This window comes from Staurois parvus, unplaced genomic scaffold (assembly GCF_062004578.1).
Source record: "Staurois parvus isolate SC_StPar_1 unplaced genomic scaffold, SC_StPar_1.0 ptg000686l, whole genome shotgun sequence".
NCBI classification, from domain to species: domain Eukaryota; kingdom Metazoa; phylum Chordata; class Amphibia; order Anura; family Ranidae; genus Staurois; species Staurois parvus.
Genome location: NW_028318482.1, coordinates 562370 through 576452, shown reverse-complemented (window position 1 = coordinate 576452; position 14083 = coordinate 562370). Strand labels below are relative to the sequence as shown.

The window sequence follows — 14083 nt, the reverse complement described above, 5'->3', positions numbered from 1 at the left end:
TCAAGCATGAAGGCAGGAGGGTATTCTTAGCTGAGTAAACCCCTCCTCCCCTCCTGAAGTCTCCTGGGATATAGGACATCATTTTCCTAGGCATGGAAACTAGGAAGTAGCAAAAAGAAAATATATAAAAAAAAAAAAAAAGTTTAAAACAAATAAAATATACTTTGCTATCGATTTACTAAGTCTAGAAACATAAGGATTAAAAATAGTAAATGTTGAGAAGTGAAGTTCCACTTTAAGGAATGAGGGAATGATGTGAACAGATCTGGAACTGTAAGTCTCAGAGTGCTTGTTGGTTTTAAATTAAACCAAATTCTCATCAGGCTGGAACCAACCTCTTGCCAAGTGTAGTATTGAAGTGCAAGACATCTATATGATCCATATATTTATAATGAGGAGTCTAAATAAACAAAGCAATATGTTTCAGCACGTACTGAGAGGAGACGTGACTGGAAATTAGCGGAGACCTTGAACAATCTCGGGAAGCAATCTACGGGGATTAAAGCACCCTGCAGCGTTCTATCAGTCAGATATCAGCAGCATGACAATGAGCTAGGAAACAGCAAAGGACTGTGATTGCAGCAAGCGGAATTGTAATCCTTCTCCTTACCAGAGCCTCCTGGCCTACGTGTTGCTTCGGAGGTGGAGGACCATCCTCTCTGTCAATCACACCAGCATCTGTAAATGTGCAATTCAATTATTCATTTAGTTTGTTTTTCATAACCTCAAACAGATACAAAAAAAGAAAAAAAAAAAAAAAAGAAGAAGAGGATGCACGTACACATATACCCATCTATACCAGTGTGATATGCCATAAAATGAAAACAAATTTTCAGACTCAAAAATTATTTATATTATAGATACACACACAAGTAAGCACACACGCACAATTGCCAAAAGTATTAGGACGCCTGCCTTTACACACATATGAACTTTAATGGCATCCCAGTCTTAGTCTGTAGGGTTCAATTTTGATTTGGCCCACCCTTTGCAGCTATAACAGCTTTAACTCTTCTGGGAAGGCTGTCCACAGGGTTTAGGAGTGTGTCTATGGGAATGTTTGACCATTCTTCCAGAAGCACATTTGTGAGGTCAGGCATTGATGTTGGATGAGAAGGCCTGGGTCACAGTCTCCACTCTAATTCATCCCAAAAGTGTTCTATTGGGTTGAGGTCAGGACTCTATGCAGGCCCCAGGTTCCTCCACCTCAAAAAATCGCTCATCCATGTCTTTATAGACCTTGCTAGATGTTGTCAAGTAAGTCTTTCAATATTCCATGTACTGATGTGTAAAATTGACAAGTGAAGTACTGCCTGAACCAGAATCTACTTGGCTTCTTACAGGGTCAAGATTTCTGGTTCCTCCACATTGGTTGATTTAAGCCACAATCATGGAACAGCCTTGATTTGAATCTGAATGAGATGACCCCACAGTTACATTTTCCAGCACTGAAGCAATTATCAAATTGCTCATAGTTCAGAAGGTTGAGACGACCCTCTTCTGGTGACCAAATGTCCTGCATTAAGATATTCAGGACTCCTTCCCAGGCATTCGTCATGCAATCCTTCCATGCTCCCACACCAACTTTCTTGAGCCACCTGAACGTCCGTAGTGTTTGAACAGTCTATTGGACATTGGCTGGAGGGGTCTGTGCTGACTGTTCCAACAGCAAGCTTGTCCAATTATACCATAATGGGAGTGAACCAGAGCAAGCATTGGTGCAGCACGTTTGTGAATACCCAAAGTGCAGTGGACAGTCCAAAAGTAAGGAAACAATCTGGTAGTGTTGTGTGCCCACAGCAAAGGCAGGAAGTGTTGAAGCAATGACTGACCTTGCAGATTTCTTGCACCTGAAGATAGGCAATGACAAACATTAAGATCCAGTATGGACCAAATGTCCCATTTTGCTTTGAAAACACTGAATAGATTTTCAAAGAAACCCTGAAACCTTTCCTCTACACAGAGCCATGTCTATGACCCCTGACTAATGAGCCAAGCCAAGACAGCTTGAAAGTCTATTAGTCTGTGTGGAGAAGATAAAATATGAGATAACTTGAAACAGGGCCAAGTTAGAGATTGAAAGCTAGCTTATACAATGAGGAACAGAAGTATTTGAACACCCTGCGATTTTATTATTATTATTATTATTATACAGTATTTATAAAGCGCCAATAGTTCGCTCAGCGCTGTACATTACAAAGGGAGACAGAACATGTGACAGAACAATACCAATACAATGCAAAACATGAGGGGATCAAGGGCCCTGCTCTTTCGAGCTTACAATCTAGGAGGGAGGGGGTGGTGGCACAGGAGGAGATAGCTGTGGGGGATGGAGTGGTAGGAAGAGTGGAGGAGGGAGGCAAGTTAGCAGGGGGTGGGGTAGGCTTCCCTGAAGAGATGGGTTTTCAGGGTGCGCCTAAAGGAGAGGAGAGTAGGTGATAATCTGATGGGTTGGGGCAGGGAGTTCCAGAGGATGGGTGACACCCTGGAGAAGTCCTGGAGGCGGGCATGGGAGGAGGAGACCAGGGAACTAGAGAGAAGGAGGTCTTGTGAGGAGCGGAGTGTGCGTGCTGGGCGGTACTTGGATATTAGGTCAGTGATGTAGTTCGGGGCAGTATGGTGGACAGCTTTGTACGTCAAGTTCTCCCACATAGAAATCATGGAGAGGTCTGAAATTCACATTGTAGGTGCATTCCCACTCTGAGAGACAGAATTAAAAAAAAAAAAAAATTCAGGAAATCACATTGTATGATTTTTAAAGAATGTATTTGTCTTGCACTGCGGAACATAAGTATTTGAACACCTGAGAAAATCAGTGTTAATATTTGGTACAGAATCCTTTGTTTGCAATTACAGAGGTCAAATGTTTCCTGTAGTTCTTGACCAGGTTTGCACACACTACAACAGGGATTTTGGCCCACTCCTCCGCACAGATCTCCTCTAGATCTGTCAGGTTTCAGGGCTGTCGCTGAACAACACGGAGTTTCAGCTCCTTTCAAAGATGTTCTATTAGGTTTAGGTCTGGAGACTGGCTAGGCCACTCCAGAACCTTGATATGCTTCTTACAGAGCCACTCCTTGGTTATCCTGGCTGTGTGCTTCGGGTCGTTGTCATGTTGGAAAACCCACCCACGACCCATCTTCAATGCTCTGACTGAGGGAAGGAGGTGGTTGCTCAAAATCTCATAATAAATGGCTCCATTCATCCTCTCCTTAATACAGTTCAGTCGTCCTGTCCCCTTCGCAGAAAAGTACCCCCAAAGCATGATGTTACCACCCCCATGCTTTACAGTAGGGATGGTGTTCTTGGGATGAAACTCATCCTTTTTCCTCCAAACACGAGTGAAGTTTAGACCAAAAAGTTCTACTATGGTCTCATCTGACCACATGACTTTCTCCAATGCCTCCTCTGGATCATCCAGATGGTCATTGGCAAACTTCAGATGGGACTGGACATGTGATGACTTGAGCAGGGGAACCTTCCCTGCAATGCATCATTTGAAACCATGACGGCGTAGTGTTCTACCGACAGTGACTTTTGAAACTGTGGTCCCAGCTCTCTTCATGTCATTGACCAGCTCCTCCCTTGTAGATCTGGGCTGATTCCTCACCTTTCTTATCATCAGTGATACCCCACGAGGTGAGATCTTGCATGGAGCCCTAGTCCGAGGGAGACTGACAGTCGTCTTTAGCCTCTTCCATTTTCTAACAATTGCTCCAACAGTTGATCTATTTTCACAAAGCTGCTTGGCAATTGCCCCGTAGCCCTTTCCAGCCTTGTGGAGGTCCACAATTTTGTCTCTAGTGTCTTTTGACAGCTCTCTGGTCTTGCCCATGGTAGTAGTTGGCATCTGACTGACTGTGGGGTGGACAAGTGTCTTTAAAGAGCTCAGACAGGTGCTACTAAGTTAAATTAATGAGTGGAGTAGAGGTGGACTTTTTAAAAGGCACAGTAACAGGTCTTTGAGAGACAGAATTAAAAAAAAAAAAATTCAGGAAATCAGAATTCTGGCTCTCAGAGTGGGAATGCACCTACAATGTGAATTTCAGACCCCTCCATGATTTCTAAGTGGGAGAACTTGAAAAATCGCAGGGTTTTCAAATACTTCTGTTCCTCACTGTAGGTCAACAAACATCCACCCATTTTGGAAAAGCCCTTCATACTCATCGATTGTGGTCTGGATCACAGCTCTTGTGGGGCCATCTAGAAAAGATCAGACAGACCTCACTCCTCCACTGGGAATACCTTCCAAATGGTCTTCAGGGACTGGTTTCCACTAGGTGAGTGCAGTACAGCCCTGGACCTATAAAGTGCCCTGCGGGTAGCTTCAGGCAGTACACATAAGTGACTTGAAGAACAACTTCAGCAAAGCTCAGTGCCTGGAGGTCACATTGCAGGCCAGCCCTGCAATTTTTGTCTAGGTGCAGCTTCCAAAGCAATGCCGAATATCAGCTGATACAGAGAAGCTGCAAAGTGAGTTTGTAACAAGAGTACACGCAGTGAAGGACGCAGCCTCCATTTTGTTAAATCTCCTTTTTGTCCCCTCATTCTCCCCCCCCCTGCTCTCTGTTCATACACATTGACGTATGGCCTGTGTGTTAAAAAGTGTCACAGGCCAGAGCACAGCAGGGAACCCCAGAGCTATAAAACATTTCTGAGCGAAATGTAGGGTTGTCTACCAGAGCTGTACAATTTAACACCTCGTAAAAAGATAACACAGCCTTCCCAGGAGTTCAAGGCATTCCAGAGAAGCAGGAAATCAGATAACCTTTTTAAAAATCCATTTTTCCCTATGTCTCATATCTTGTAATATGAGAGACTTACATAAAAACAAGTCATATAGTCAGATTGGCCAAGAGGAGGCGAACAGTTTGATAGGTTACTCTTCATGGTTGGAAAACATAGAAAAGCAGAAAAGTAGATATCGTGAACCATTCAGTGTAGAATTTCATATTTCATATCTAATCAATCCTCAGACGTGTCTGCATAATAAACTACCCACGGGTGGAGTGTCACTTATGCATATGGAAAGTTATGAGCCATAATAGGAGTTATGAGAGATTTTGGCTCTAGTTGAGGTATCCACCCAGACCATCCCTCACTAAATGAGGTATTGGTCCTTGGCTTTAGAGACACCCCCTGCTGGGGGACCACAAAATGGGCTGTCAGGCCTAAGAGAGCTAAGTTGAAGAATTCTCCCGTTGACCATCGAAACAGAGGGAGATCAAAGCACCCTTCTGCTCTGAAACTTGATCTGCTTAAATCCAAGACTTAATGGCAAGTACTTTAACCCTTTAACCTCCTTCTGTTATCTCTTTGCTGTGCTGTTGTCTCTGTATATATATATATATATATATTAGTTACATCGTTTTTCTGTAAATATTTTTATTGCACCTGTTTGACCTTTTAGTAATAAATCTTTCCTTCTGAAAGTGTTGAACTGTTTCTATAGCTCTTTATTGCAATTTACAAATTCCTGCCTCTAAAAAGAGCGCTACAGTGTTTGTTTAACCCTCTATATAACCGGCCTACGGTGACCGTGTTATACAGACGATTACCTCAACCATTATAGTATTACAGCGGATATTGTCGAGTTTCCTCTTTCTCTGTACAAAAAGGAGGTGGTGGCAGCGTGAAGGGTTAATTGCGTAATTAACCTGACCCAGTAACAATCGCTCAGGCTGCTGGTACATAGATTGTGGTCCAATTAGCTGGAAAATCTTTGTGCAGGGTGCAGCATTGTTATGCACATGACATCGCGGTTTCAGATTGGTCAGTCCTTCGGTCACGAGTTTGGTGAGAAGGGCTGGGGTTGGACGCCGCGTTGTCACATATTGGTGACAGTGATCGTCACATATTGGTGGCAGCGATCTTGCGTCCGTCACAGAGCTTACTATTTCTGAAGCTACTCTAGAAAAACTTTCTAGACAAAAAAAAATCCTGATAAAAGTGCAAAAAAAAAGGATAAAGAATTTAAGGTAGAGAGAGAAGATGTCGAAACTCCTAAGAACACTAGCAAAAACCTGAAGCATGATGGGAGTGGGAAACGTTATGCTGGGCTGCTCTACAGTTTTGTTTGCAAGCTCCAATCTCCTAAAGATAGCTGCATAACCCTGAGTCTCTGAATATTTCACCAGTGGTACGCAAAGAACTATTAAGAATTTATTTAGTCTGGTTCTGTGACATGTGTGGTGTTATTATTGAAAAAAATTAATAATTGAAATCAAAATTGATATCTTAGCATGTACTGCCGCTCTCCTCGAGTCTGCTGTTAGCTGAAGTAACCATGATTGGTGATAGAAGATTCTTCCAGACATTTAGAACAATCTTGACTAAAGACGTTTCCATCCTAAAAAGTGTCTCCCCTAAAGCGTTACTAAACCCACAACAGTAAAATCAGTCTGTATATGCAGTAAAGCATGCTTGTTATACTCACTGTTGAACCTAAGGGGTTAATCCTCTGCAATGTGTAAAAATGCTGTTTGATCCCGTCTTCTGATTCTCCCCTTCTTCCGGTGCCCAACTTATATCTCTTTTTTTTTCCCTCTTAGGAGAGTGCATGTCAGGGCCAATCAGCACTGTCCAGACAAAGGTCAGGGATTCTGCATCCTTCTAGAGCAGAATGAAACCTCCTCCTACAAGTTTTAACCAGTGCTCAGCTGGACGCTGATAGAAGTCACAAGACTGCTCTAACTGCTGATGAGCAAAAGGTATTTAGCAGTTTATATTTCAAATTAATTATTACAAATTAATTATTAATATAAAAATGATTAAAATTACACTTCCACATTCTGTGTACTGTGGGAGACCAGATATAGTGAATGCAGGGCCTTGGGTTTAGTAACACTTTACATGTTAAAAACATATCAAGAAGGGCGGGTGTTATATCAGGGCTAAATAAAAAATTATTTAATCAGGTAAAAATGAAATACTGCATATTCATATATAGCACGATTACTTACAGTGCATTACATTAAGGAAGAACATTTGTTTTGAGCTGAGCTGCTGAAGTACCACGGCATGGCCAAAAGCGCATCAAATCCGTTTTTTGTTTTTTTTTTAAACCCAATGCAAGGAAAGCGCTGCATTCAAAATGTCTGGCAATGCAGTGCACCAACACACACAATGTAATCGTGGAAACCCCGCCATAAGGAACATCAGAGCAGTAACACATTCCTTTTCAGACAGTCTGGTTTTGATTAGACAAATTGAACAGAAAACCAACCTTCCATTTGCTGTGCTATCTTAGTGCTTTGGGAATCCTTAAGCAAAGCATTTTGTAATTTAATGCCATTAGAAATTACCTACTTCTGTGTGCAGCCAGCTTTACATTTTCTAAAATTACTAAGAGAAAGAAACATAAACGCTGCTTTCTTCAAACCTATACTGGGGAAATCTCTACATTTTGCATAGAGATCACTCCTGAAATGATACTTCTGGCTTATATGACTGGGGTCACCATTTTTCTCAGAAGTCTGCACAAAGCTAGAGACTAAAAATCCAGGCATTCCCAACTGTGTTTAGGTTTGTTGCAGTCTCTTGATTTTTAGTGAGCTATTTGACAAGAATGCTAGAAGTCCAAAGGGATGCAGGTTTCATTCCTATACATCCCTGGGACTGACTGCATTTAAGCAGACCTCCTCACCAAATTAGAAGCCTTTTTAGAAGTTGCAGCAGGGCCCTCTCATAAAAAAGGGACTAAAAAAAACAAAAACAAACTACAAAACAATCCTGTCATATTTATTACCAGCTCTGTGGAGTCCCCTGCTGGTGTTCTTGGCGCCCCCTCTTCTCCATGCTCTTTTTCCCCGAGCTGGGCTGTGTGCCTCCATAGACACACACAGTGCAGCTTGCCCCCACCCCCCTCCTCACAGAATTTACCTGACAGCAGCAAGAGCCAATGACTCCAGCTGCTCTCAGCAAGCTTGTGAGAGCACAGAGAGGGGAGAGAAGGACTGAAGTCTGGCACAGCGCTGGATCAATACAACTTGGGTAAAAGTTAGAGGGTGGAGCTATTGCTCCATTATATATATTGCTATTGTAAGTTTCTTTTACCTTAATGCAGAGAATACATTAAAAGTAGAAAACCTTCAGCCTTTACAACCACTTTAACCACTTGCCTGCCAGGCCCCAATTTTCAGCACTGTCACATTTTGAGTGACAATTGCGCAGTCATGCAACATTATACCCATATGAAATTTTTATCATTTTTTTTCCACACAAATAGAGCTTTTTGGTGGTATGTACTCACCGCTGGGTGTTTGCTCTTTTTTTGTTTATAGTGCAAAAAAAAACAAAACATTTTTTTCTTTGTTTCTATTATAAAATTTTGCAAACAGGTAATTTTTTTTTCTCCTTCACTGATGTGCGTTGAGGAGGCTGCACTGATGGGCAGCACTGACAGGCACAGGTGGGTGGCACTGCTGGGCACCGATCATCAGGACACTGATCATCAGTGCCCTGATGATCGATGTCGATTCCTCTGACAATTGCCGGTTATCGGCAGTACTTTCCTGACGCTGTGACAGTGTGAGTAAAGTGCAGCCGATAACGGGCAACTGCATTTACCAGTGATCGGCTGTGTCATTGGACATGGCTAATCACTGGCCTTTTACCACATCAATGTGATCAGCTATGTCCATAGGACATAACGACCACGAGATCGCCGGGGGCGTGCGGGAGGGCGCGTTCTGGGAAGATGTCATATGACGCCCTCCCAGAACTGGCCGGCCGCAGTGAAGCCGTCATTCGGCTATCTGCGGTTGGCAAGTGGTTAAGGTCCAATGATCAGAAGCAGGACGTTATAGCAATGGCTTGCCTCAGTATCAGGAGAACATAAGCAGGTAATAATATGCAATGAAGTTTACTAAAATTGTGTGTGTATGCACATGGTCTGCAGAGGTTTGTCTATATTCCAACCAAAGTTAGTTTTACCTTAAGAGTATAATCAAACCCTCATCTTGTAAAAACAACCCATTAAATTTAAAATGGAAATGAAAGGTAAAACATTTGTGTATACATATAAAAACCAGTATAAATACCCCCCCCCCCTTTTTTTTCAGAAGTGATTGCATACCCTCTGTTCTCATCTGCATGTAAGGAGCTCAGAGAGCTGGGGTTGGAGAAACAGCAGTGCACTAATCTTCCCCGTGAATGGCTGTGCGGGGGGGGGGGGGGCATTTCAGCAGAAGTCTGAACATTGGAGCAGACCAGGCTGAGTTCTCAGCACAGCCAGAAAACAGACCATGCTGTGCTCTCCTGCCTAGTGTGGTCAGATTTTAATATGAGATCAGGGGGACTGCCAGGAACACCAGGGATTTCACACAAAGGAAGCAAAACAAACAGGATACTTTTTCATACAAATACATGGTATGGCAGGCACATTAACAGGAATATTAAATATTGGACTGATATATTCTTTAACCCTAAGACTAAGAAAAGTCTTGTTTTTCATTATTCACACCAGCCAAACACGGGTAAACAGTGGGATCTCATTCCCTTTAAGTACACGCCCCAGTGTGATGGAAAAGGCCTCATTCATAGCTGGAGGCTGACAATGGAAGGATTGGGCTGGAAAGTTACCTTTGTAAAACCTTGCTTCCTGCAGACCATGGCCTAAATTCATCATTGTACTTAGCCAAGAGCAACAGAAGTCTAACTAAGAGATTGTAAGTGGTGATATGCTACTCTGGAATGAGATTTTTCTCATTAAAAAGATGCAAAGAGTTCTCCCACAGGCTAAACCCCAGAGCTGGCTTGCTTCCCCGTAGTCACAGTAAATTAAAAACTTGTAGGTTTGGCAACAGGTGCAAAGGATCTGACATGGCACCAAACAAGCAGACTATGTGAGATTTTCAAACCTGCCCAATGCCAGTCCTTTATAAATCAACACAGCCCAAGGCTGCTATTTCAGTTTCTCAAATGTTTTAAGCAAACGGAATCCCAGACTGGCTTCTAATATACCTAAGGATTCCAGCAACAAGACTAAAGACCAGCTAGTTCTGAGCAAGCCCCATTACAAAAAACAAATAATGGTGTCACGCTTGCACCAAAGCATGTTCCAGAATATAAAAATGGAGAAATAACTGGGGTAGCTAACCAAGCTGCTACTTCACCTTTAGGGAAATTAGAATATATACTTTTAGCATTTTTCCCCCAGGAGCCTGCAATGTCGGGCCCCTGCAGGCACAACCTCCAGCTTTCTTGCCCATACCTCTGTACAATTTCTGTTAGAAAGCTGGAAGACATGTCAGCAGACTATGAATGACACAGCGCCACGTAGCCAAGCCTAGCTTGAATTCAACAATGACTGTGGGGGGAAAGCAGTGGGTGCTGGAGCACGTTACACCCTAAATACAGGTGTAGAGAGCAACAAATTCCAAAAGTGATCCTAACCTTTAATATTTTCAATTATCCTTCTGCACTTATTTGAAAACATTAAAGGTTAGGTTCACTTTTGGAATGATTCGAGAGTATTCACACCATCATGTGAATATTCTCTTCAACTATCCAATCACGTAAAAAGAAAATCTTTGTTTAATGGTTTCATGTTCACATGACTGCACAACTGAAGTAAATGTTCACACAAATTATTGTGTAAGCGTTCTCAAATCCTTTAGTAAAGCAGCCTCGTGGTCTCAGTTCAACAACACCTTTTCTATGGCCTCTTAGGAAGGAACAAAAGACGTGCTCTACTCCACATTGGAGTCAGTGGCCGATACAATAAACCAGTGTCTGCCCAAAACTGAACTGGATGTGGGTGGAGCTGCCCTTTAAGACCTATTACATAATGTGAGATTACAAGCTCAAAAAAACCAAACAAAAAAACAAAAACACAAAATTCACCTGCTGAGGTGAAGATTTACCAAACATGCTGCCTCTTGTTCAGAAGTTCATCATTCTTGCTGCTTCTTCAGTCATTCCTCTCAGTGCTGGCAGTGCCATCTGGTTTCAAAGTGGTTCTTTTCCCTTGAAGGGAACCACCCTTGCATGGACATGCATCCATAAAAAATACACAGCTGGTGCAAACTACCCTGTCCTCCAAGCCGACAGGCTGCTGCCCTCCACAACCTGGGTGAGGGTGTACTCCCTTCCAAAAGAAAGTTCGAGAAAAAAAGAGGGCGGTAGTAAATAGGGACTAGGTGTTTGTATTCACATACCATGAAAGTTAACCACTTGCCTACTGGGCTCTTTTACCCCCTTCCTGCCCAGGCTAATTTTCAGCTTTCAGCACAGTTTGAATGACAATTGCGCGGTCATGCAACACTGTACATGTGTGGAAAATGTATTTAAAAAATGGGTAGAGCTTTCTTTTTGGGTTTTTTATTCTTTGTACTATAAAATAAAAAAGTTTTTGTTTCCATTATGAAATTTTGCAAACGGGTAAATTTTCTCCTTCACTGATGTGCGTTGATGCATTGATAGGCAGCACTGATGTGCGTTGATGCATTGATAGGCAGCATTGATGGGCACTGATGAGGCGGCACTGGAGGGAATTTATGAGGAGGCACTGAAAGGCACTTTTTGGGCTGCATTGATATAATCAATGCCCTGATTATCAGTGCAGATGTCCTCTGTGACACTTGCCAGTTATCGGCAGTAAATTGCTTACGCTGTGACAGCGTGAAGAAAGTGCTGCCGATACCTGGCAACTGTATTTGCCTTGTGATCAGATGTGTCACTGGACACAGCTGATCACGTGGTAAAAGGCGGCTGTGATTGGCCTTTTACCTAGTCATGTGATCAGCTATATCCGTAGGACACAGTGATCACAGACAGCACCAGGTATGCGCAACAGTGGGAACGCATTCTGTGAGGACATCATAGGACGCCCTCCCAGAACTGGACAACTGTGCTGTAGCCATCATTTGGCTATAGCCTGGTTGTCAAGTGGTTAAAGCAGTATTAAACCAAAAATTGAATATACTACAGTTTACCAATCATTAAAATGTGGTGGTTATAGTAAATTTTCCTTTCTCAGGAGTTTCTCCCTGTATTTTCACCAGTGATCTGGCCAGCAACACACCTCCTATATTAGAGTGCCCCATTCTGGATGAAAGAGTACAGGTGGCACCGTTGGACAGCAGGATTGTCAGTCTAGATAGGGGGAAGGGGAGTGTTCAAAGTTCTAGCAGATTTAAAAACACTAACAATCTGAAGACAAACTTTAGATAACCCTTTAAAACCAGTTTGTCGCAAAAAAAAAGAAAAAGAAAAACAAAAAACTGTTTGCTAGAAGACTTTACATAAATAAAAGCTGACCATTGTAAGCACCTGTCAGGTGGTAAATGGTTTGTCTCATCCCTATAACTGATACATCTGTAAGAGAGCTTATGCTTTTAAAAAAACCTTAGACCTACTTGCCAGATCAGCAGGTGAAAAATTGACGTGATGGCAGTATTATTTATTTATTTATTTTTAGGTCATCTTTCTTCTAAGAATTGGTAAGCTGCAATAAAATAAATGTTTGCTTTTGGGTTGAATACAGCTTTAAGTACTTGGGTATGTTCACTATACTGCTTCACATGCATGGATATAACTAAATTAGTATTAAAATTCCTTTAAGAATAGATGCACATCAAATGGCTGTGTGTACACAATCACATCTGACTGAGCACGCCGCAAACTCCCAGACAAGGGACCATTAGAAAGCTTAGCACTGCCTGCATACGGTTTAGCAGCCCGTTTATATGACGGACAACGGCATGTAAAGTTTGTTATAGGAGTCCCTCCACCGAGTCATTTAGCTGTCTATTTTTAGCATAAAAGTTCCAGAAAGTACGCTTCGAGAGCTCCTGCTTTTCCACTGAGTTCACCCACTGCAGGCTGCAATTAGTCAACTGTAAAATATTCATATGCATAGCTACTTGATTTACAGTGTTACTAAACCCAGGACCCTGCATTCACTATATCTGGTCTCCCACAGCACACAGAACATGGAAATACTATTACCTTAGTAAATATAAAACTGCTAAATACCTTTTCTCATCAGCAGTTAGAGCAGTCTTGTGACTTCTATCAGTGTCCAGCTGAGCACTGGTTAAAGCTTGTAGGAGGAGGAGTTTTTATTCTCGCCAGATTGTTCTATTAGGCTGCATAACCCTTGACCCTTTGTCTGGACAGTGCTGATTGGTCCTCTCTAGCAATACACAGAAAACATGTGCAGGGAGCCCCCAAGTCTCTGTGCTATCAGCAGATGGATTGGAGACAGTAAAAAGAGAGGATCAGACAAGTCAGGATCAAACAGCCTTTTTACACAATGCAGAGGATTAACCCCTTAGGTTCTACAGTGAGTATAACAAGCATGCTTTACTGCATATACAGACTGATTTTACTGTTGTGGGTTTAGGAACACTTTATACTGAATTTTTGACTTACCGTTACATCCTTTTCTTGGAGTATAATAAGATGGCACAGGATGACAGGATGAGTACTTCAGTCAGCTACATAGTGTTATGCAGCTGCCCTCTAAAGATTGCACACTGGCAGACAAAGCTGTAAAAACAGCCTAGTATAACCTCTCCTGTTCCTGGTTGATTCACGTTTTTACCCACAATCTACAAAATTGCATGGTGGCCACTCAAGTTACACATTGCTGCTGACCGCATACTTCATGGGGTAACAAATTTAACTCACCAGATCCCCTTTGGTGGGAAGTGCCACTTGCTTCCACTGCTGTCAGCAGGATGGCAGCATAGCAGCAAGCCAACCGCAAACCACTTTTCATAGGTGTGTTTTGTACTGCCAGATGTGTGTGAATGAGGCCTAATAGGTTCTAAGGGCTGTCTCTGATAACAGACAGAACCAGGTTGACATCTGACAGACTAACAGAGGAACATACAGGAGGAACAATGTTAGCAACACCCTGTATTACAGTCTTCAAGAGGGAGAGGCATGTAATCACTGGAAAAAAAACAGCTAAGGTTGAGATTTGACCCTTGATGAAATTAAAGCATAACTATGTCTTGCCAGCTGTTCCAGAGCAGAAAAAAGCAAAAAAAACAAAACTTGAGAAAAGGTTGCATTATTAGGCGGATGTTACACATGTGATCATATTAAAAGCAGCAAGGAACTCAAGAGACCA

At 42.4% G+C, this 14083-nt stretch overlaps 1 protein-coding gene across 1 annotated transcript in view; it reads right to left on the bottom strand.

The window, feature by feature from the left end:
* The window catches only part of LOC149447428 (uncharacterized), a 123031-nt gene that overhangs the window by 29596 nt on the left and 79352 nt on the right, over window positions 1–14083 (bottom strand). Inside the window, exon 11 of the mRNA XM_089652547.1 lies at window positions 611–678. Coding sequence (XP_089508673.1) covers window positions 611–678 — 68 coding nt within the window. The remainder of the gene's footprint in view (window positions 1–610; window positions 679–14083) is intronic.